At 39.3% G+C, this 24389-nt stretch overlaps 1 protein-coding gene across 1 annotated transcript in view; it reads left to right on the forward strand.

Moving 5' to 3' along the window:
• Nucleotides 1–424: 424 nt before the first annotated feature.
• Nucleotides 425–24389, forward strand: part of LOC112009785 (beta-amyrin 28-monooxygenase) — a 28256-nt gene continuing 4291 nt past the window's right edge. Inside the window, 1 exon segment of the mRNA XM_065767048.1 lies at nt 425–1397. Within this exon segment, the coding sequence (XP_065623120.1) occupies nt 443–1397 (955 nt within the window). The 5' untranslated portion in view covers nt 425–442.

Consider the following 24389-nt stretch of genomic DNA (forward strand, 5'->3'; position numbering starts at 1 on the left):
TTTCCACAATCTTCAATTTTTTTTAATGAAAATGTCACTGCATTCATTTTACTGAAAATAAAAATGCCAAAATGTTGTTTTCTTATTTTGTTTTTATTCTCACGTTTTTTAGGTATTGAAATTGGATATGACAACAAAAATTAAACCTAAGCAAGTTTTTCACCAGTGGCCAAATCACACAAAAAATAAGAATTGAAAACAGAATACACCCATTTTTCAGAGGAACTAACCAATGGCCTAAAAATTTCTTTATTCTCCCATCCCACAAATTGTTCATTATGGCTTTTAGAATTATGGGTTGTTTCTAGAAGGTTCAAACAAATCATGGCTATGGTTTCTAGAATGACCATTGTTTTTGCCTATATACACTCACATATTGTCTTTTGCAAACAGGTGCCACTAAAAGCCATTTTATATAAAAGTGCCAACTGCTTCATCAACTATGGAGCTTTTCTTCCTTTGTGGTTTGATACTCTCAGTTTTCCTTGTTTCTCTTTGTTGTGTTGTATTCCTTCTATACCACAATTCCTATGCTTCACTTCGAAATCTTCCAAGGGGGAAGATGGGCTTACCTTTCATTGGTGAGAGCCTTGAGTTTCTCTCCACCGGAAGAAAGGGTCACCCAGAAAAGTTCATATATGATAGAATGGCTAAATCCTCTTCCCAGGTTTTCAAGACTTCAATCCTTGGAGAGCCGGTGGCTGTTATGTGTGGTTCGGCCGGGAACAAGTTCTTGTTTTCCAATGAAAACAAACTTGTCACGACTTGGTGGCCGAATTCTGTGAACAAAATCTTCCCTTCCACTCAAAAATCCTCTTCCAGTAAAGAATCCAAGAATTTGAGAATGCTATTACCAAACTTCATGAAAGCAGAGGCCTTGCAAAGATATATAGGTATCATGGACACTATTGCACAAAGACACTTTGAGGCTGGTTGGGATGGCAAACAAGAAGTGATTGTGTTTCCACTTGCGAAGAGGTACACCTTTTGGTTGGCCTGCAAGCTGTTCTTGAGCATTGAAGATCCAAAGCATGTTGCGAAGTTTGAAGATCCTTTCAGTTGTTTGGCTTCTGGGATCATTTCTATTCCGATAAATTTTCCAGGGACAGCATTCAACCGAGCTATTAAGGCTTCAAACTTGATAAGGAAGGAGTTGAGGGCTATCATTAAGCAGAGGAAGATTGATTTGGCAGAGAACAAAGCATCTCCCACACAGGATATATTGTCACATATGTTGCTCGCCTCTGATGAGAATGGACTGTACATGAATGAGATGGACATAGCTGACAAGATTATTGGTTTGCTTATAGGCGGACATGACACAGCAAGCGCAGCTATTACTTTTGTTGTCAAGTATCTTGCAGAATTTCCTGATATCTACAAGGAGGTCCTAAAAGGTAAACTTCACTTACCTTTTTCAATTCAATGATTCTTCTGTTCTTTGTGAATTCATATTAGTGCATTTCTTCCAATTTAAGCAAATTTCAAAGGGGTTCAAATGATTTCCCACTGGTGATGGCATTTTTGTGGTGCTCATCTCATGGTTTGAACCTCACCCCCCTCTCAGCCTCCCTCATTTACTTATCTGGAATAAATTAATAAATGAATAAATATTTTCAAAAAATATTCTTGAAGGGATAGGAAATAACAAAGAAAACATTAATTTCAAAACACGATATATTTTTTCAAAATTTTTGACATGTCCAGTTGTGAAATAAGCTGTTCCTTCACAATTGTTTCCAATATTTTGAAACAAATTTAATGCATGTTATCTTTTACAATAAAAAAAATACATATTCATGATAATATATATATATATATATATAAACAAACATATGGTGACATACTTAATGCAATATTAATTATTGGACACTCTCAAAATATAAACATAAAGATCTCCACTATCTTTTTTCATTAACATTATTAATAATGTTTTAATGAATACCTTAATGATAAGTCATAAAAGAAAAATTCATGAAAGACTAGTACGTAGGTTGGGTTTTCTCTGAAAGCTCTCCCTAGGACCAGTTGCTCGCTCTTAGGTTGGGTTTTCTCTGAAAGCTCTCCCTAGGCTCCGTAGCAGTGTAGTTTCCTCTTCAGAGGCATTTCGTCCCTGTGAATAACACAGTTATCCACAGGTTAGTCGGTTCTTTTTTCGGGGACTACTGGGAAACACTTATCTCTTCCTCACTTCTTCCCTCCTCCCCCCTAATTTACAAGATGGATGACCTATCAAACCGCTGGAAATCCCTCTCACTATCGGAGAAGGAATTTTCTGGCTTAGCCTTGAAATCCGTCCAAACCATCTCAGAGTTCTCCATGGTGGCTCGTTTTCTCACGAAACGCCCCATCAACCTTGAATCCATAGCCAACACATTCAACCCCCTGTGGAGACCGAAAAAAGGGCTTTAGGATGAAGTATATTGGTGACCACCTAATCCTTTTCTCTTTCGATACCAAAGAGGACGTTGACAGAATCCTTGCACCTGAGCCCTGGTGTTTTGATAAACACATTATGGTGCTATCGAGATACGATAACTCAGCTCCTGTCAACCCCTCCGACATGACCACCGTTACTTTCTGGGTTCAGGTACACAACATCCCACTTAAGTTCAGAAATAAAGAGGTCGCTGAACAAATATGTAGCGTTATGGGAACCATTCTCCAACCAGAGAATCCGAATGAATGTGACGGAGGATGTTTCATTTGCGTTCGTGTGGCCTTAAACATCGCCTTCCCTCTCTGTCGAGGGCGGTTAATCACCCTTGAGAATGATGAGATGCACTGGGTTTCGTTCAAATATGAACGTCTCCCAAACCGGTGCTACTGGTGTGGTTGTCTCACACATCCAGACAAGGATTGCGAACGCTGGATCGAAAGCGAAGGTTCCCTGCAAAAGGAAGATCAACACTTTGGTCCATGGATGAAAGCAGCTCCTTTCATGGCTTCAAGGAAAAGTTTCCTCTCTGTACCTGGTTTCTACGCCAACAAGAAAGCTGTAAATTCCGGTCAGACCCAGCCAAAAATCCAAATGCAACCCCAGAAACCTCCCCCAGCAGAGACATGGGAAATCCCACCAAAAATGCCGGTGAAAACCACGATAAAAGCTGTGAACCATGCGCCTGACAAAAGTTCAGAAGTGACGTCCTCCACCCCAGAAATTTCAGCGGCTTCTGTCTTGGTTCCTCCAATACAGACCAAGCCTTTTGCTTTCGAAGAATTAATTACTGAAATTGACAGGGATATCTAGCGTTTTGAAGGGATGGTCCCCGCGGAAAAAATTTCAAATGGCAACCAGGAACTTTGCAACCCATCTCCTCAGGATGGGTCTCACACTCCCAATACCTCTCACTGAAGCCCACAACTCAGGGAGTCCACTCACCCAAGCCCACAACTCATGGAGCCCATTCACCCAAGCCCACTTAAGGATATCACAAACTCCCCGTCAGTCCACCATCAGTTGAATTTGGATATAGATAATAAATGGGTCCATATACAGAGACCCAACTTCTGCCCAAATGATGAGTTACTTGAGTCTTCTCTTGGCAAACGTAGAGCATCTTCAAACCCAGAGAATTTACAACCTCTGAAGCGCTTAGCAACCAGTGATGAGGTGCTCCCAAATCGCCTTACTCAAACGGCGGTGGCTGGCCGACAGCCCCGCCGATTATATATATATATATATATATAAACAAACATATGGTGACATACTTAATGCAATATTAATTATTGGACACTCTCAAAATATAAACATAAAGATCTCCACTATCTTTTTTCATTAACATTATTAATAATGTTTTAATGAATACCTTAATGATAAGTCATAAAAGAAAAATTCATGAAAGACTAGTACGTAGGTTGGGTTTTCTCTGAAAGCTCTCCCTAGGACCAGTTGCTCGCTCTTAGGTTGGGTTTTCTCTGAAAGCTCTCCCTAGGCTCCGTAGCAGTGTAGTTTCCTCTTCAGAGGCATTTCGTCCCTGTGAATAACACAGTTATCCACAGGTTAGTCGGTTCTTTTTTCGGGGACTACTGGGAAACACTTATCTCTTCCTCACTTCTTCCCTCCTCCCCCCTAATTTACAAGATGGATGACCTATCAAACCGCTGGAAATCCCTCTCACTATCGGAGAAGGAATTTTCTGGCTTAGCCTTGAAATCCGTCCAAACCATCTCAGAGTTCTCCATGGTGGCTCGTTTTCTCACGAAACGCCCCATCAACCTTGAATCCATAGCCAACACATTCAACCCCCTGTGGAGACCGAAAAAAGGGCTTTAGGATGAAGTATATTGGTGACCACCTAATCCTTTTCTCTTTCGATACCAAAGAGGACGTTGACAGAATCCTTGCACCTGAGCCCTGGTGTTTTGATAAACACATTATGGTGCTATCGAGATACGATAACTCAGCTCCTGTCAACCCCTCCGACATGACCACCGTTACTTTCTGGGTTCAGGTACACAACATCCCACTTAAGTTCAGAAATAAAGAGGTCGCTGAACAAATATGTAGCGTTATGGGAACCATTCTCCAACCAGAGAATCCGAATGAATGTGACGGAGGATGTTTCATTTGCGTTCGTGTGGCCTTAAACATCGCCTTCCCTCTCTGTCGAGGGCGGTTAATCACCCTTGAGAATGATGAGATGCACTGGGTTTCGTTCAAATATGAACGTCTCCCAAACCGGTGCTACTGGTGTGGTTGTCTCACACATCCAGACAAGGATTGCGAACGCTGGATCGAAAGCGAAGGTTCCCTGCAAAAGGAAGATCAACACTTTGGTCCATGGATGAAAGCAGCTCCTTTCATGGCTTCAAGGAAAAGTTTCCTCTCTGTACCTGGTTTCTACGCCAACAAGAAAGCTGTAAATTCCGGTCAGACCCAGCCAAAAATCCAAATGCAACCCCAGAAACCTCCCCCAGCAGAGACATGGGAAATCCCACCAAAAATGCCGGTGAAAACCACGATAAAAGCTGTGAACCATGCGCCTGACAAAAGTTCAGAAGTGACGTCCTCCACCCCAGAAATTTCAGCGGCTTCTGTCTTGGTTCCTCCAATACAGACCAAGCCTTTTGCTTTCGAAGAATTAATTACTGAAATTGACAGGGATATCTAGCGTTTTGAAGGGATGGTCCCCGCGGAAAAAATTTCAAATGGCAACCAGGAACTTTGCAACCCATCTCCTCAGGATGGGTCTCACACTCCCAATACCTCTCACTGAAGCCCACAACTCAGGGAGTCCACTCACCCAAGCCCACAACTCATGGAGCCCATTCACCCAAGCCCACTTAAGGATATCACAAACTCCCCGTCAGTCCACCATCAGTTGAATTTGGATATAGATAATAAATGGGTCCATATACAGAGACCCAACTTCTGCCCAAATGATGAGTTACTTGAGTCTTCTCTTGGCAAACGTAGAGCATCTTCAAACCCAGAGAATTTACAACCTCTGAAGCGCTTAGCAACCAGTGATGAGGTGCTCCCAAATCGCCTTACTCAAACGGCGGTGGCTGGCCGACAGCCCCGCCGATCAAGATGAGTCTTTTATTCTGGAACGTGCGTGGGCTTGGGAACCGACGCATCGTTCATGAGCTCGAGAATTTTATTCGGGCACAAGATCCCTCCGCCCTCTTCCTAGCCGAGACGTGGGCAGGCGAAGATAGGTTGGTCAGTTTGTGTGCTGAGCTGGGTTTCGATCATCATTGGGTCACGCCAAAAGTCAATCGTTTGGGTTGTTTGGCTCTGTTTTGGAAGAACTCTCTCAAGATCGAGGTGATTTCTTCATCGCCTAATCACATCGACGCTGTGGTTGGGACCTCTTCAGAAAATAAATGGCGTCTTACTGGTATCTACGGCTTCGCCGATCTGGCAAAAAAATGTGACACTTGGGCCTTGCTACGGCGCCTTCACTCTTGCCTCTCTTTGCCGTGGCTGTGCGCTGGGGATTTCAACGAAATCCTTTGGTCCCATGAGAAGTGTGGTATGGGTCCAAGAGCCGAATCTCCCATGAAAGACTTCCGTGATGTCTTGGATGAAGCTGGGTTAAAAGATTTGGGTTTTGTGGGGAAGAAATTCACTTGGAAAGGCCGGCAGCATGGTGGCTTTGTCCTTGAGCGCCTGGATAGAGCGGTTGCAAATAATCAATGGTTTTCTCAGAATCCGGGCACCAAAGTCCAACACCTTCATTCCAACTCTTCGGACCATCAAGCAATCATTGTGAAACCGGAAGGTATTAGTCCTAAACCAAAAAGATCCTTTAAATTTGAAAAAATGTGGTTACGGGATAAAGGTTGTAGTAACACAGTCATAAGCGCTTGGGGTCCACCTACAATTGGGGCAACTATGCCTGAGGTTGCTGGTAAGGTTCATGTTTATGGTGAGAAGCTCACGGAGTGGAGTAAAAAGTCTTTTGGAAATGTCAAGAGGTTGCTTGACGAGAAGAAGAACCTCCTTTCAAAGGCAGAGTGGGATGCAGCAAAAGGTGGTGACCCTCTACGGGTTAAAGCTTTACAAATGGAAATTAACAGCATGCTGGACAAGGAAAACCTGATGTGGCAGCAGAGGTCGAGGGCTTTATTCTTGAAATGTGGAGACCGAAATACGGCTTACTTCCACAGAAAGGCCTCCCAAAGGTTTCGGCGAAACCGGATTCTGGGTCTAAAAAACAACCAAAACATGTGGTGCACCGAGGAGAGTCAGATTAAAAATATTGCTGTGGAGTATTACCAGTCTCTTTTCTCATCATCCTCACCGTCTGCCTTGGACAAAATCCTCGAAAAGGTCCAACCCTCTGTAACTGACTCTATGAATTCAACATTGCTCAGAGACTTTAGCAGGGAGGAAGTGGAATGTGCCATGCAACAGATGGAACCCATTACTGCCCCTGGCCCAGACAGTATGCCTCCAATCTTTTATCAATCTTTTTGGTCCACGGTTGGTGATGATGTTTGTTCTGCTGTATTGGATTGCTTGCATAAATGTAAAATTCCAAAAGAAATTAATCATACCCATATTGCTTTAATCCCTAAGGTTAAATCTCCAGAACGAATTACTGAATTTCGTCCTATAAGTCTTTGCAGTGTGATTTACAAAGTGCTGTCTAAGGTTCTTGCTAATAGGCTTAAGGGTATCCTTCCCTTTGTAGTGTCGGAAAATCAAAGCGCTTTTCAGGCTGGCAGATCGATAACAGATAACATTCTAATGGCGTTTGAAACTCTGCACTATATGAAACATCACCAAAAAGGAAAATCGGGGTTCATGGCCATGAAATTAGACATGAGCAAGGCCTATGATCGTTTGGAATGGGAGTATTTAGAGCGAATAATGAAAAGAATGGGTTTTGCTGACAGTTGGGTGGCCTTAATGATGGAATGTATATCAACTGTGAGCTACTTGATACTTATTAACGCGACCCCACTCCAATCATCCACCCATCCAGAAGCATTAGGCAGGGGGATCCACTCTCCCCCTACCTTTTTCTCTTCTGCACTAAGGGCCTCCACAGTTTACTCCAACACTCGACAGATTCTGGTCAAATCAGAGGGGTTTCCATTTGTAAGCAGGGTCCTCGACTAACACATCTTTTCTTCGCCGACGACAGCTTGCTTTTCTGTCGAGCCACAATCTCTGAATGTCAAAGGATCCAAGAATCATTAAGTAGCTACGAAAAAGCCTCAGGCCAGCAGTTAAATAGTGCAAAGACCTCTCTTTTTTTTTCAGTAAATCAACCCCCCATTCAGCCATTGAGCAGATTACAAACTACCTAGGGGCCCAGGAAGTTAAAAAATATGAGAGATATCTTGGTCTCCCCACCCTTGTTGGAAAAAATAAGAAGGCAAGTCTCATGTTCATAAAAGAGAGGGTGTGGGCCAAATTACAAGGTTGGAAAGAACAACTCCTCTCCCAAGCCGGGAGAGAAGTGTTGCTTAAAGCGGTAGTGCAGGCCATCCCAACCTTTGCCATGAGTTGTTTCAAACTCCCTATTACACTACGTAACGACATTGAGCAACTGATCCGCAAATTCTGGTGGGGCCACCGTGGAAACCAAAGGAAAATACATTGGACGAAATGGAGCTCTCTTTGTCTTCCAAAAGACCTTGGTGGTATGGGCTTCAAGGAATTACAAAAATTTAATGACGCAATGCTTGCTAAACAAGTGTGGTGACTACTTGAGGACAAAACTTCACTGTTCCACAAGTTCTTCAAGGCAAAATTCTTTCCCAATGGTAGTATTTTTGATGCAAAGGAAGATAAGGGCTCATTTGCTTGGAGGAGTATCCTCAAAAGCCGGGATGTCATAAAAAAGGGAGCTCAATGGAGAGTGGGAAACGGCGAGAACATTCTCATTTTCAAAGATAGCTGGCTGCCTGACCCTCAACACTCTAAAGTTCAATCCCCTCCAACCTTCTTGGGTTGTGATGCTCGGGTCTCTGTTCTGATTGACAAGGAGCATAGATGCTGGATCACAGATGCAGTTAACAATAATTTCATGCCTCGCGAGTCCAAATTGATTAAATCAATTCCCATTAGCATCATGGATGCTGAGGACAAACTGTTTTGGCCAAGAAACTTGGATGGGATATACTCAGTTAAGGCCGGATATAGACTCCTGGTAAGCGAGGAATTGATTTCCCCGAATGAATCCTCCTTTCTGCTGCAGCCTAAGAACACTTGGAAGAGTCTTTGAAGTCTTAAGATCCCCAATAGAACCAAAACCATGCTGTGGCGGGCCACAAAGGATGCACTACCAACCCGGGCAAATCTTACTCGCAGAAAAGTCCTCACGAATCCTACCTGTCATGTGTGTGATGCTGAACCGGAATCCACTCTTCATGCTCTCTGGTCCTGCCCAAAACTAAAAGAGGTTTGGACTGTACATTTTGAGTCTCTGCAAAACGAAACAAGTGGGTCCTCGAATTTCCTAGACGTGTTTAACACCTGCTTGGAGAAATCCCACCACTCGGATCTGTTTGCAATGCTAGCCGACCAGATTTGGTTTAGAAGAAATAAGCTGAGAGTGGGTGAGGAAGCAGTGGATTTGAAGCAGCTCAACTCAAGGGCCAGAGACGCCCTTCATGATTTTCAACTCGCCTCTGCCACTTCCCCAAACCCCCCTCCTGTCAGATCCCCCACCAAATGGAAACCTCCCCCTTCAGCTTGGGTCAAATCCAACTTCGATGGGGCTGTATTTATGGAGCGTGCTGAAGCCGGTTTGGGCTCCATCATTCGAAACGATTGCGGTCTAGTTATGGCTGCTTCAACACAAATTATTCCCTTACCCACTACTGTGGAGATGGTGGAAGTGTTAGCAGCAAGGAGGGCTCTCATCTTTGCCAAAGAACTTGGTTTTGATCAAGTCATCCTAGAAGGTGATTTTGAAATTGCCATTAAAGCCATGAAGAGTGACGATTACTCTGCAGCGGCCTTTGGTCACATTGTCTTTGATATCAAGGCCTTGTCGACTCAATTCAGGTGCGTGATTTTCCAGCACACTCGTAGACAAGGGAACATGGTAGCACATAGTCTTGCAAGATCAGCATGTAACTTTCCTCATTTTTGTACTTGGATGGAAGAAGTTCCAGTGTCTTCCTTTGCTGTATACTCTGCAGAAATTATTAATACTACGTGAGCCCCTTGCTTTTTAGGGGAAGTCTCAAAAAAAAAAAAAAATTCAAGTTTAACTTATTAAGGAATATAATAAGAATGTTGACACAAATATAAGTAGAAACAATTCACTTAAGAAATTTAAAATAAAATAAAAAAGAGAAAAAAAAATTGAAATGAAAATAATTCAAACCATTTCTGCATATATAAATTAAGAGACACTTTTCGTGTGTGTAAATAATCAAAATAAATTATGGGAGATAATGTCTTCATTGATTTTATTCCTTATTACAAGCTTTTCTCTTTTTAGAAAAACCAAAATTTCAAATCATTTAAAAAATTATGTGGGGTACATAAAGAGAAAAACCCACATGCTTTTAAGAGTTCGTTAGGGTTGATAAGCATTACAAAGATTTTTACCGGAATTTACTAAATTTGACCAAGTCTTATGCTTTATTTTTCACTAATTCATTGATCCAACTAACCAAGTTGGTTTGGGTTTGATAACTATTCTAGAATGAAAAATGCTAGAGGTATGAACCGTTTTACAACAAACTGTTTCAATGTAAAATATTTTTTAAGTGTAAAATATTTTCAGGTGAAAATATTTTCAAGAAAAGAAAATATTTTTAAGTGTTTGGTTGTATTATGAAAATTATTTTAGAAAATATTTTTAAGTGTTTGGTTGCATTTTGAAAATGTTATTTTCTTACAAGTTTCTCACATTTTCTCAACTATTTTCTCAGCTTCCAAACAAATTTCATAATACAAAATTTCAATATATAAACTTAAAAGAAACAAAAATCAAAATAGAACATTCATTAAACTCAAAAATTCGGTCACACAGAGAGAGAGGGAGGAAGAAAGAGTGATCGACAATTGAGGGAAAGGGAGAGGTAGATTGAGAAAGAGAGATCGGGCATGGGTGGGTCATGGGTGCGATCTTGCCAGTGTTGTGGTGTGACGATATCGGTGCAATCTAGGGTTGGGTGCGATGGTGCGATCTGGGGTTGTGGTGCGATTTGGGGTTGTGTGCGATCTCGTTGGCTCTACTCTCTCTTCTTACTCTTGGTTCGGTTCTTTTTTTTCTAGAAATGGTTTGAAGGTAGCTTGGAGATGGGTTTTGGACTGTGGGGCGGCATGATCTGGGCTGACCGGAGCTTGCTTGGATATGGGTTTTGGACCGTGGGGTGACACGATCTGGGCTGGCCAGATCTTGGCTGAGGTGAGGTTGGATATGGGTCTTGGACCGTGTGAGGAGTGCTCAGGCTCTTTCCCTTCGGTTGTCTTCTTCACTTTCCCTTCTAGCTCATTCTCTCTCTTCGGGTGTGTTTTCCAAAAACGCTTTGAAGGTAAAATCAAAGAATAAATGATTTTACACTTCAAAGTGGTTATTTTCAGGTCAAAGTGTATTTTATTTTCCATTGATCGTATTTTCCGTAGCTGCGAAACACACACAAGGCTGTAAAATGATTTTCTGAAAGTGTTTTCAGGCGAAACAAACACAGCCTTAATTAATTTGCATTTGAATTACAGTTTATTGAAAAGAATATTGATTTGTTTACTGAAAGTTGAAAAATATATGATTCAATTTAAAAATAATAGTTTAAAAAGCTGAACATAAAAAAATAAGTTAATAAAATAATAGTAAAAAACTTTACGAAATACCAATCTACTCGAGGCTTGCTTTTATATGCTTGGCATTGCATTGATGCCTACGGATTCAAACAAAAGCTAAATGTAATGACTCTGTTTGTTTCAATGAAAAACCTTATATGAGTACAGTTTTTTACATTTTCCTATATTTGGTAGTATAAAAAAAAAGGTTAAAAGAAAATTATCTCTTAAATTTTCTTATCTAGTTTGACATGAGATAGAGTTATTGTATATAAAAATTTTCAAAAAACAACTCTATCTTACGAGAAATTAAATAAGAAAATTAATTTTATCTCATGCGAAGCTAAATAAAGAAAATCAATAGATAGTTTTCGAACTCATTTTAAGGTTGTTACTAAACATACAAAAAGTTATTGTCTTTTCAAAGGTAATTACATTCAAAATTTAAATATAATTGGAGAATCTAATATATTGAAATTAATAAATTGTAACTAAGAGTCCATTTGGGAACATCTTATTAATAGTAAAAAAGTTGGCTTTTTAATCTAATGCCAAATGCAACCTAAGTGTGTGTGTTTATATATATATATATATATAAAACTTCCTGTAAAATAACAGTCATGTCACAACTGGAGTATTTCACCTCTGCTAGGACATAATCCTGAAGAGATGTTGATCCTCTTTGGTTTCCCTTAGAGGATGCGCCTTCATGCTTTACAAAAGACCATCCTGCTGCTGCGTGCCTTTAGTCTTGAGGATAGCCCTGTGCAGGTGCTTTCCCCTTGTTCTTCTTCTTTGCCGAAGAAGTCACTTTTCTCCACATTTTAGTGGTGGAAGTTATTTGCTTTTTGTCTTGCCAATCAATGCATAAATAAGTAGAATGAAATTTTCCAAAAATGCTTTTGTTAGGATCATGCATAGTTATGGAACAAATAATTTGATGAATGTGTTGAATGGAATACTGCAATGTGCTTTGGACCTGGGTTGGATCAAAAGGGTTATTGATCATGATTGAATTAGTGAGTTTGAAATCCTCTAAAGATTTCCACAAAAAGAGAACATCAGCCATGTATTATAGAAAACAGAAGCACAGTAAAGATGATTTCTATAAGAAAGATAAATCCAAATCCACAAGAAAGTTCATACCCAAAGTATCAGGAAAATGCTTCAACTATGGAAAGAAAGGTCATTTCAGAAAAGAGTGTAAAGCATAAAAGAGTGTAAAGCTAAGATTTTTGTAAGGTACTGTAGAGTGAATAGTAATGGTCACTGTACGTGAATAGTGCTTTGTCTCGTTATTTTTCTGATTCACTGTTCATCAATACTGTTGGAGGAGTAGTGAATTGTCTAGAGAGTGCAAGTACTGTTTGAATAGTAACTGGGACTGAAAACTGTTCCAAATAGTGACTGGTGCTATTTGGAGAATCTAATCATCATCCAAATTGTAACCATTATATGGATCTTGGGAGTCCTGGAATGGGTCAATTGGATTTCGATTGACTAAGGCTTCTGAGGAGACAGGAGAATTCCTTTCTTCTGACTCTAGTTTCTCTGACTAGAGGAGGGAAAGGATGGCTCTGAAGGATGGGGATCAAATCATCTAAAGGGCTTCACTCCTGTTATGAGAGAGGGATTGCTAATCTGTATCATAATACTCCGAAGGAGGACTATGATGATCATCATGTTCATGAAAAGTGGCAAATTTATCACAGACGCCACGCCAATTTAGTACTTCGAATTCTAGTGCCCTAGTAATGAATCTTCTCGGATCATTATTGTGATTAGTCCATCGAAGGTTCATGACTGCAGTAAAGTAGGGCTTGGCAGTGAAAACCGAAATTCTTCCCGTGCTACCAAGAAAATGGTAATCTTTCCATAAGTCTTAGGCAATGGTGAGGATTTCATTACTGAAGTAGTTCCTCTAACATTTTGCAAGATCATAGGGCTCTCTGTAGGAAAGATAAGAATTTCCTTCATACCAAGGTCCTTGGTGGGTGTAACCATTGATGAGTATCAGGTGTCTAAATGGTAGGACAGACATCCAATTGCTACCGTCCCACTGTGGGAGAGTGCTCCATCATCTGATTGACACAAATGGGTTTAAAAAAGGGGGTAATGCCCTAATCGTTAGGATGCCTACACGAGGTCTTATACAACAACCAGTCCCTTGATCTAGGGATCAGAGAAAGGGGACGATACTGGTACCTAGCAAAGCCAACAATGGCGTAACTCGAGACAGAGTGGGAATACCATCGCCCTGGCAGGCGGAGAGCCCTCCTTTACCCTTGTATGGGAAGTAAGAGTTCCTGCCAATGAGCAAAGAGGCCAACTTAAGGCTTTTCTCAGGCTCTGATACCAAAAGGGGGTAAGTTACAGATACAGGGGGTGATGGGGGGATGCCATCTGGTTATAGGAAAATAAAATGTACAGGTTACAGTTGTAGGTATAAGTGTAAACTAAACTACAAACTAAGGGTGCAATCTGATTACAAGATTGTAAGGGAGAGGGCTGTGAAGTGAGACCTAAAATAATGCATGCTTCAGACTGGAGAAGAGGCTACCTTTTATGGCTGAAGGGAGCTTTGGATCCTTTTGAAGTTTGCTGAAAATCTGGGGGAGTGAAATGCTTTAACTTCGGGTGAAAAATCATATCAGCCAAAAGTAAACAGTAACTCCATGATTTTTGTCGGGTCACTGTACATGAATAGTGTTTTGTCCCCTATCAGTACTGTTGGAGGAATAGTAAATTGTCCTGAGAGTGCGGGTACTGTTCATGTAAGGAATCTTGAATAGTAACCGGGATTGAAAACTGTTCCAAATAGTGACTGGTGCTATTTGGAGAATCTAATCGTCATCCAAATTGTAACCATCATACGGATCTTGAGAATCTTGAAATGGGTCAATTGGATTTTGATTGACTGAGGCTTCTAAGGAGGCAGGAGAATTCCTTTCTTCTGACTCTAATTTCTCTGACTGAAGGAGCAACTGCTGGGCAAGGTCTTTTAATTCTTTATTAGATTTTTCGGCGATCTAGACATAGTCTAGGCTAGACTGAGATCTTGTATTGTATGCAATTGCTTTCTGAATTAGAGGAGGAAAATCCTTATTGATCTTATTGATGACATCAGTGTATCTAAAACTATCCCACCATTTTATAGAGAATTCCTTGTCTAATAGATTGGAATTGATCTGGTAGTTCCACATGCTGATCCAGTGAACCCTGTACTTAATTGTCATGTGTAGGATGGTTGGAAATTGAGAACCATGGGTTGAAGGTTGGAATTTGGAACTGAAATACTTGAATGCTTCCTGTAAAGGTTCTGGGAGAATCTGGGGAATTGTGCCAAACATTTCCTACCACTTTAGGAACCATGAAGGTATTGCACTGGAGAACAGCTTATCGAACATTACAAATCATGAATGGTCGAAGCTCTTGTTCTGGTAGAAAAGGACTTTCTCAAAGGCATCCATATAATCATAATAACTGTAATGGATGCTTGAATCTTTAAGAACTTTGAGAAGAGAGGGATGCTAACCCCATTCTTCGCAACTTACAAAACCTGTGAAAATGAACTTATGGTAGAGAACTTCAGCAAGGTTTGACTTGTTCATGATGTTTTCTATACGAGTAGGCTTTTCTTGTAGGAGAATGCTCTTATAGAATCTGATATTTTTCTCTGGGTGTTTTGGGAGGAAGTGCCATCTTAAGGGTAAAACTTCCATGGCCAAGGCTAAGGGATCTGTTATATGAACAAGGTGTGGTTCAATATAAGAGATGTGTTGGACGAAAGGTTTTTTAACATAAGAAGACTTTCCTTTTCTGGATGGATAGGAAGAAGGCTTTTGGGGTACTAGGGGGCCTAAAGGTTCTTCGACTGTATATGGGGTGATTGCTTTAGGAGGAGGGGCTGTTAAAGCAGGGTTATAACTGGGTTGACCATAGGGTGGTCTCTGGTAATTTGGTCTAGGGATGGTGGAGACTACATATCTGTTGGCAATGGTTGAGGGAGAGAGAGGAACTAGTTGTCCAGGAGGGTTCTTTGCCTGACTGGTGCTACTAGTAGTTTGCTGTTTAGGCAGTTTGGGGGGTTGGGGTTGTACGGGTTTTTTCCCGAACATCTTGGTTTAGACTCTGCAAAAATTCACGGGTTAGGAAGTCAAGGATATTGTTTTGAGTTCCTTCGATGAATTCTATGTCAAAGTCAAAAACTGAAAGAATGGCTTGCCATCTTGCAAAAATCTGTTTTGATGCAATGTTCTGAACATCTTTTTCTACAACATGTTTTGCAGATTTACAATCAATTCTTAACAAAAACTTTTGATTTAAAAGATCACTTTGAAATTTTGAAATACATAATACTATAGATAAAATTTCTTTCTTAATAGCACTATAATTTAGTTGAGTGGGAGTCCAAATTCCTGAATGGAAACAGACTATCTGTTCAGGGGAAGTGGGACTAACACGCTAGAGAAGAATGCCACCATAGCCAATGTTAGAGGCATCGGTCTAGACAATCTTGAAGGAATCAATTGAGGGAATTCCTAAGCATGGGAGTGTCTTGACATATTTTTTGATGTTTTGGACAACAGTAGTATGGACTGGGGTCCAGGGAGGAGGATTAGCTCGAAGTCTGTCAAAGAGGGGTTTGCATTGTTGCCTGAGATTTTGATAGAAATCAACTATGTAATTGAGAGATCCTAAAAACCTTTGGAGTTGGATTTTGTCTAGGATTTCATCTGGAAATTTATCTGCAAACTGGATAGCTCTTTCTATGGGTTTGATGACTCAATGATGAATATCAAAACCCAATAATCGAACTTTAGTTTGGAAAAGTTTAATTTTTAGGGCGGAAACAACTAGACCATTGAACTTGATAGTGGACAAGAATGCTCTTAAGTGTTTCCAATGTTGGTTCAGGGATTCTGAAAAAATGAGTACATCATCGATGTACGCAATTATAGGACTAGAGAATGGATTGAAGATCTCATTCATAAGGTTCTGGAATTCAGAATGTGCATTTTTGAGACCAAAGGGTATTACGTTCCATTCGTAATGGCCAAAAGGTGTGGTAAAGTCTGTTTTGTATCTATCAGACTCTTTGATTTGGATCTACCAAAACCCACTTTTCATGTCAAACTTACTGAAAATTTTTGCTTTATAAAGCCTATTAACTAAGTCTTTCTTGTTGGGAATTGGATATCTTACCCATTCTGGGACTTTGTTAAGGGGCTTGTAATTGATTACTAGCCAGGGGACACCTCTCTCAATCTTAGAGTTTTTCTGGACAAGAAAGGCTGAACAAGACCAGGGGGACCTAGATTTTCTGATGATTCCTTTTTTAAGAAGATCCACAATTTCTGCTTTACAAGTATCCATGAGTTCTTGATTCATTTGGATAGGTCGAGCTTTGGTTGGGATGTCCTTTTCTTGGAAATTTTTGACATAAGGAAGAGCAACTTCATGTCGCTTCCTATGCCAGAAAGCTATGGGAAGATTAGAACAGACTTCTTGCCTAAGTTTTTCTTCAAAGTTTTTGATTTTTGCCTGGATGGTTTTACAAGCTAATTGTTCCTCAATTTTCTTGTATTTCATGTCATCCTGGAGATACTTAAGATGCTAAGTTTTGGTTTGAATAAGGTTAAGGGTCTTAGAGACAGAAACATCCTGGAGACTACTAATATCTCCAAGTTCAGGGCTCCTAAGAAACTTAAACTTAAGTGGTTGTCCAAAGGGATGGGTAGTGATTCCTTCACTATCCGTGGTGAAATGATACAACAGACACATAAAGGGATTTCCTAGGTTTACTTTATTTGTCATATTCTTGACTAGGACAAATGTGGTTTTGAAGCATGTGTTGTCCTGACACACATGAGCTTTTGGAATCTTGAATTCAATCTGCATTTTTCCTCCACTTGTAGAAGTTAACCTTTCTCTGGTCTTTCTGAAGTATTTAGAGGGAATGATTCCTTCTTGAATGTAGTTAAGATCAGCGCCTGAATCCATTAAGGCTATAACCTCGAATTCAAAATCTCTGCTGATGACAATCCTGACTTTGGAGTGCCATTTCTGGAAGTTAATCCTACTGATGGCTTGTAAGAACAATTTATTGGAGGGATCTTGATCCAAATTTTGTTCTTGAACCATATCTGCAGTGGGTTAACTGTTTCATTGTCTTCATCATCAGAAGGGTTTTGAAATGAGGGTTCTTCCTCATTGCCTTGATGAGAAGAATTTTCCAAATGCTTGAGTCTTTGATCAAGGAAATTGTGGTCAACTTTAAGGATGGTTATCTCTTGCTTAAGGGTTCTAACCTCAGATTTGGTTTCCTTGATTTCTTTCTAAAGGTCGCTAACAGTAACTTCCTTCTTGGATTTGGTAAACCTATTGTAGATTTTTTCCAAATCAACTTTGGGTTCCTGAAACTTAGGTTCGGGTTTGCTGGTTTCCCTAACTAAGGTTTTTTTGAATTCACTAAGTTTTTGGGCTTTGATGACTGGGTCTTCGATCTGTTCTATGAGATCTAAGAGGAGTTCTTCTTGCTTAGAGAGGACATTAAGGATTTTGTTCCTGCAACAACTATCCGTGTAAGGTATAGGTTCGTCTGGTCCACTAGAGGTGCTAGAAGAAACTCTAGAGGGTTCAGAGGATGACTGGTAGATCTGACAGATCTCACTGCTAGAGGACTCATTATCTGAGTGGTCAAGTTCAAAGAGGTTAAAGATCTCATCTTTGCCTGCTTGGTCACTAACAAGGGTGTTGATAAGGGATTTGGCCTTAGCTTTACACTCTTTTCTGAAATGACTTTTCTTTCTACAGTTGAAGCATTTTCCTGATGCTTTGGGTATGAACTTTCCTGTGGATTTGGACTTATCTTTCTTATAGAAATCATCTTTGCTGTACTTCTGTTTTCTATAATATTTGACGGATGTTTTCTTTCTGTGGAAATCTTTAGAGGATTCCTTGCCTCTGTATTTGGATTTCCTTTTGGGGATGTATAAGGGTAAGCCATACTTTGTACAGAAGTTTTCTACTTCGTACTTGGCTTTGCCTTTGCTAGCTTTGCTCTGAATTTTGAGATCTCTGCACATCTTCATTCCTTCACTTCAAATGGTGCTAGAGATGTCACCATAAGTTAGGTTATCATAATTTATGACACCTAAAGGGTTACAAAGGGTTTCCTTGACCTTTTCTCCAAAAACGGTAGGTAAGCCATTGATGAATTTCTCCTTCCAAAAAGGAGAGTTGCAATCACTTCTGTGCATGACTCTGGTAGTGAACACATCTTCGTACCACCTAAAGTCACCAAGGGTTCTACATTTAAGGTTACTCAATTGGTCGTAAATCCTAGATGTGATGTTGCTAGGTTTTCCTACGAAGTGTTTCATGATCGTATAGATCAGGGTATTGACTTCGTCGGGAACTCCACAGCCTATGTTTTTATCAAAGATGGGGGTTCCTTCCTCATCTTTCTGGACAGCATGTTTGATGTCTTCTTTAGACTCATCTATAAGGCAATTGTTCCACCATTGCAAAAGTTTGCTTGTGAATCCTAGGGATATGAGCTCTATGACCTCAGTATGGGAATGTCTTTCATTGATGTAGTTTTTGGCTACCATGGTCATATGTTGGATTTTGTTAAGGATTTCATGTTTAGATAAACTATCTATATTCCACTCATAAAGTTTACCTGAGGACACTGAGAACTGGCTGCTAACATTCATTTCCTCGTATTGGAGGTCAAGAGGTGTAGGTCTGGGATACCAATTCTTGGTGAGGCTGGTAGGGTTACCTTGGGATTGATAAGCTTATTCACATGTAAATCCTTAAACTGGTTTTCTAGATGTTCTATCTCCTTTTCATTGTTTGAGGAAGTTCTGCTAGAACTACTAAAGGCTGTGCAGACGTCTAAGGTAACTAGACGGTTATCTAGTCTTGGATCAACACTGGTTGAAGTGCTAATTGGGGAAGAGGTGACTGGTTCCTTCTTCACGAGTTCTTCAAGATTTTGGTTGATAATTTCTAAGGCTGTTTTATCCTTAGGTCTGATGCTGGGTTGCTTGGTGGTAGGAAGCTTGACTAGAGGTTTCTCTAGGGCTTGGATAGGTTTGCTAGGGTTTCTTGATTGGAAGATAACCTTGTTGTCTATCCTATATAACCTTGTTGTCTATCCTATTAAGTTGTTTTCCTATAACACCTAAACATTGGTTGGTATAGTTGTTCTGCTCTATTACCTTCTTGACTACTACTTCTTCTGGAGTGGTAGGAATTTTGAAGGGAGAGGCAACTAAATCACTTCCACGGTGGTTGAAGACTATGGCTTCCTGGGTGGATGGTGTGATCTAACAACTTCTGGGGGCTTGGGATTACCACTAGCATCCTTGCTAGGGGCTTTGATCCAATTAGTCCTGGTGAGGACACAAGACTTTTTGTGCCATTGAAAGTGGTTCTCAAAATATTCAAAGAAAGGAACATTGCTGGATATCTTCTTCATGAACATTTTCCAACTTTCAAGAACTTATTTCTTTTGATCTAGGGTGTGGTTGGCTCTATAGGCTTCTCTTTTGAGTCTGTTTTCTTCTGACTCAAATTCTTTGCCTAGGGCAACTAGATCTGGGGTGAACTCTTTCTTAATGACAAGAAGCTGCTTCTCAATTCCATGTCCTAGATGAAAAGGATCCTAAGGTTCTTGCTAATATGGGTCCAACATATCAGTACCTGTTGGGGATAGGGCTTTCTGACTTTTGTTGCCTTTTTCGTCATCAACAACTGAATCTTGTTTGGCTATGTAGTAGGGAGTGCTAACCTGGGATCTAGTCTGGACACCTTGGAGCTCTAGTCCTAAGTCTCTTCTAGACTTGGGAAAAGGTGCAAGAGGTCTGGATGAACTACACTGGGATGCAGGTCTATCTCTAAGAGGGATAGGAAACTGAGAAATGTGCTAGTGTAGATCTACTGGGGATCTAAACCTTAAGTTACCATATTTGCAACTAATGAGAACTCCTTCATCTTCTTGGGGAATCTTAGGGAGGGATGTACTAGATGATCTAATGCTGGTAGAAGAGTTACTTCTAAACAACCTATTCATTGTTCTGGATTAAAAGCTTAGTTAAACAATTAACACCTAATTACCTTTATCCTCAAACTTCTAGATCTATCCTTAGATCTAAAACAGGGGTACAACAAGACAATTGCCTAATCTCATGCACACTCAACCTCTTATCACCACAATCCTTTCCACAGTGTAAACACCCTAAACGCCTAACACACAGCTAAACGGGCTGACCAACATGACAAAAGCGGATACTAGGTCTTACTGGGTTAAAACAGCACATATCTTGGTCTTACGTGTCTCAACAGTACACATCTGCAACAAACTTTGGGGATAAAATAGAAACAAGAAGAAGCAGATAACTGGGATATAATTGAGTAACAGGAACAAATAATCACAGAATAATAAACAGATAGGTAAAGAAGGAGGCTCAGCCTACCATCAAAAGAATAGTACAAAAGAAGAGATAGTAAATGTAGAAGATGATGAACGGTAAAGGAAGAGTTATCAGAAAATAGATGTAAAACAAAATAAATTTATCAACAAGAGATATATTCATGATTCAAAATAATGGATAATGCAGAAAATAATGGATAACTATGGCGGCAATGCCGACCAACTTGATTGATTCAAAATAAAATGTAACTTACAAAACTATTATATATATATATATATACCCCTAATTTAGATATATAATTGTAAATATAATTCTTTTTATTGATAGCAGTAAAGGAAATTTGAAAAAAAAAAAGTCGCTACTATAATTATTGCTTCAAAAACTTATTGGGAAACTTTCTATCATCCACCATTCCTGAAATTCTATTGTTGAATTGTAATGGATATAAATATATAAATAAAACTATATTTTTCAGTATAAAAAGACAAAGTTAATAATGTTATTGTTTAAATGATGTAACATTACGTTTCAAAAAAAAAAAAATTTGATTTTAAAAAAAAAAAAAAAAAGAAAAAAAAAGAACGGGTATTGCTATTGTGTTCATCCTTATAAGAATTGAAGCATAGATTACATTTTCGTTATTTTTGACAAGTATTTTTTATTTATTATTTTTAAAATTCCATTATAACTTCTTATTTTGTGTTGGCTTAAATGGATTATTTTTATTTATTTTTTTATTTTTTTTGGAAGCTTTCAGAGCATGGCTTTAGGTAAGATGTTCAACTCTTATACACCAAGCATTAACAATGAGTCTTGTACATGGAATGGAACAAATCAAGATAAGCATATAGTCCATTTTTGGTCGGCCTCAATGAGCTTGATTTATCTAGACATCAATTTCTTCCATGCCAAAAAAGTCCAACTTATTTTAATGATGGAAATTTAATTGATTATTACATGTATACAAAATTCAAGGATGATTAAATTGGAATAGGTCCCTCACTGACTCAAGTGGTTGGATATTATAGTTGTGACTGTTTATAGTTGGATATTAGGGTTAAATGGTTGACAAGAATCTTTTTTTTGATAAAGTTTAGCTACAAAATTGATTGTAGTATAAGGTTACAACATTACTCAATATCATTAACATTACCATATATTTTGAAAATCTAACTGTTGGATTGCACGTTCTTTACGCTCTTAATACACATGTCAAATTTTGTGCCAATCATAAATATTTTTATTATATGATTGATTAGATTATATTTTATGCATAATTTTAAACTACAAAAACTTGTAATTTAAACAATTTATTGATGACATTGCTATTGGTTTTTAATTTTCTAAAAATTTTGAAAGCATAGAGGATATAATAAGAAAATGTAATCCAATTGTGGATTTGTCAACATTTACCTCCAACAAAAAGATATTGAGTAAAGTTGTAATCTTAAACTACGACAAAGTTTGTAGTTGAACTTTGTCCATTCCCTCCAATTAGGCATTGAAATGGAGATGCAAAAGTTAATGTTGTAAAATGTAAAATTTAAACAATTAGGCAGTGCCAGCCAACTTGATTAATTCAAAATAAAAGAATTATATTACAATTATATATCTAAATTAGGGATATATATATATATATAATAGTTGTAAGTTACATTTTATTTTGAATCAATCAAGTTGGTCGGCATGCCGCCATAGTTATCCATTATTTTCTGCATTATCCATTATTTTGAATCATGAATATATCTCTGAATTTTGTTTTACATCTATTTTTTGATACTCTTCCTTTACCGTTCATCATCTTCTACATTTTTATCTCTCCTTTTTTTACTATTCTTTGTGATGGGGCTGAGCCTCCTTCTTATACTGTTTATTATTCTGTGATTATTGTTCTGTTCTCAATTATATCCCATTATCTGCTTCTTCTTGTTTATTTTTATCCCCAAAGTTTGTTGCAGATGTTACTGTTGGACACGTAAGACCAAGATTGTGCTGTTTAACCCAGTAAGACCTAGTATCCGCTTTTGATCATGTTGGTCGCCGTTTAGCTGTGTGTTAGCGTTAGGTAGGGTGTTTTACACGTGGAAGGATTGTGGATGATAGAGAGTTGAGTGTGCATGAGATTAGGCTATATGTCTTGTTGTACCCCTGTTTAGATCTAAGGATAGATCTAGAAGTTTGAGGTTAAAGTAATTAGGTGTTAATTGTTTAACTAGGCTTTTAATCCAGAACAATGAATAGGTTGTTTAGAAGTAACTCTTCTACCAGCATTAGATCATCAGTACAAACCGCCCAGAGATACCTCAATCAGATGGAATTCTGAATTCAGAGTCATATGAGCTATCAGATACAGATCTAAAACTAGGAGATTGGAACATCCCTAAGGTTCTCAAAACAGGATTTACAAATCCTCATGGACCCTTAAGAATGCCTTTAAGACCAGTTACCATGTCCGAACCATAGAACAAGTCTACAATATCAACAATGAGTACAAGACGTGCTACTTGTTACCTGAAGCAGCGTTGTTAGGACATATGAATGAAGGACATAATTCCATCCACATAGGTTTAGTCCAGGTCGGAGTTAAACCTTTGATCAGAGAAGGATTGAATGCTTCTGTCCTTATGGCCCTTAGAGACACCCGTCATATAAGGTTTAATGACAGCCTCTTAGGAACCATAGAAACCAGTCTTAGTAATGGACTTGTCTATTTTGACTGTTTTCCCAATTTTTCAGTGGCTCTTAATGACCCACATGTTATGAAAACTCTCACCCTCAATATCAAGACCCATGGCACCTTCATGCTACCCGGAGTAAGCAGTTGGCCTTGATATACAGAGTTTATTATAAGTACATGAGAATGAACTTTAATATTCAAGCACTTGACAAGAGAGTTAAAGGTGAAACTACCCTCATCCAGACCACAGATACCAGATCCAACATTCAGGTACCCAAAACCCTGAAATGGTCAGAGGTTACTTTCCCTAGAAATTGGACTATTGAGAATGAGAATTTCACTCATCAGATCCAAAACCCAGCCCAGAATCCAGATCTAGATTTGTTCAACAGCTAGCCGACGGTAAGGTTAGACTTAGTTTTGACCATTCTAGATTTAGACCACCTATAGGTTCACCATACTATTCCCCATCAGGATATGATGAACTTAGTTTAGATCCCCGGTAGATCTACACTGCAATCCTTCTCAGTGTACCTATCCTCTTAGAGATAGACCTGCATCCCAGAGTAGTCATCCAGACCTCTTAGCACCTCTTTCCCAAGTCTAGAGAGACTTAGATCTAGAACTCCTAAAGTGTCCAGACTAGATCCCAGGTTAGCACTCCTAGTACAAGCCAAAGCAAGATTTAGTTGTTGATGAGAAGAAGGCAACAAAGAAATGTCAGAAAGCCCTCCATCACCACAGGTACGTGATATGTGACTCCATATACAAAGAACCCAGATCCTTTTCACAGACAGAATTGAGAAGAGTATTATGAACTCAATTATAGGAAAGAGTTCACCTCCATGATCAGTGATGCCCTAGGCAAGAATTTGAGTCAGAAGAAAACAGACTCAAAAGAGAAGCCTATAGAGCCAACCACACCTGAACAAAAGAAAGAAGTTCTGAAAAATTGGAAAATTCATGAAAGAGATATCCAGTAATGTCCTTTTCTTTGAATATCTTTGAGAACCACTTTCAGATGGCACAAAAAGTCTTGTGTTTC

Source organism: Quercus suber, unplaced genomic scaffold (assembly GCF_002906115.3).
Source record: "Quercus suber isolate HL8 unplaced genomic scaffold, Cork oak 2.0 scaffold_768, whole genome shotgun sequence".
Classification (NCBI taxonomy): Eukaryota; Viridiplantae; Streptophyta; class Magnoliopsida; order Fagales; family Fagaceae; genus Quercus; species Quercus suber.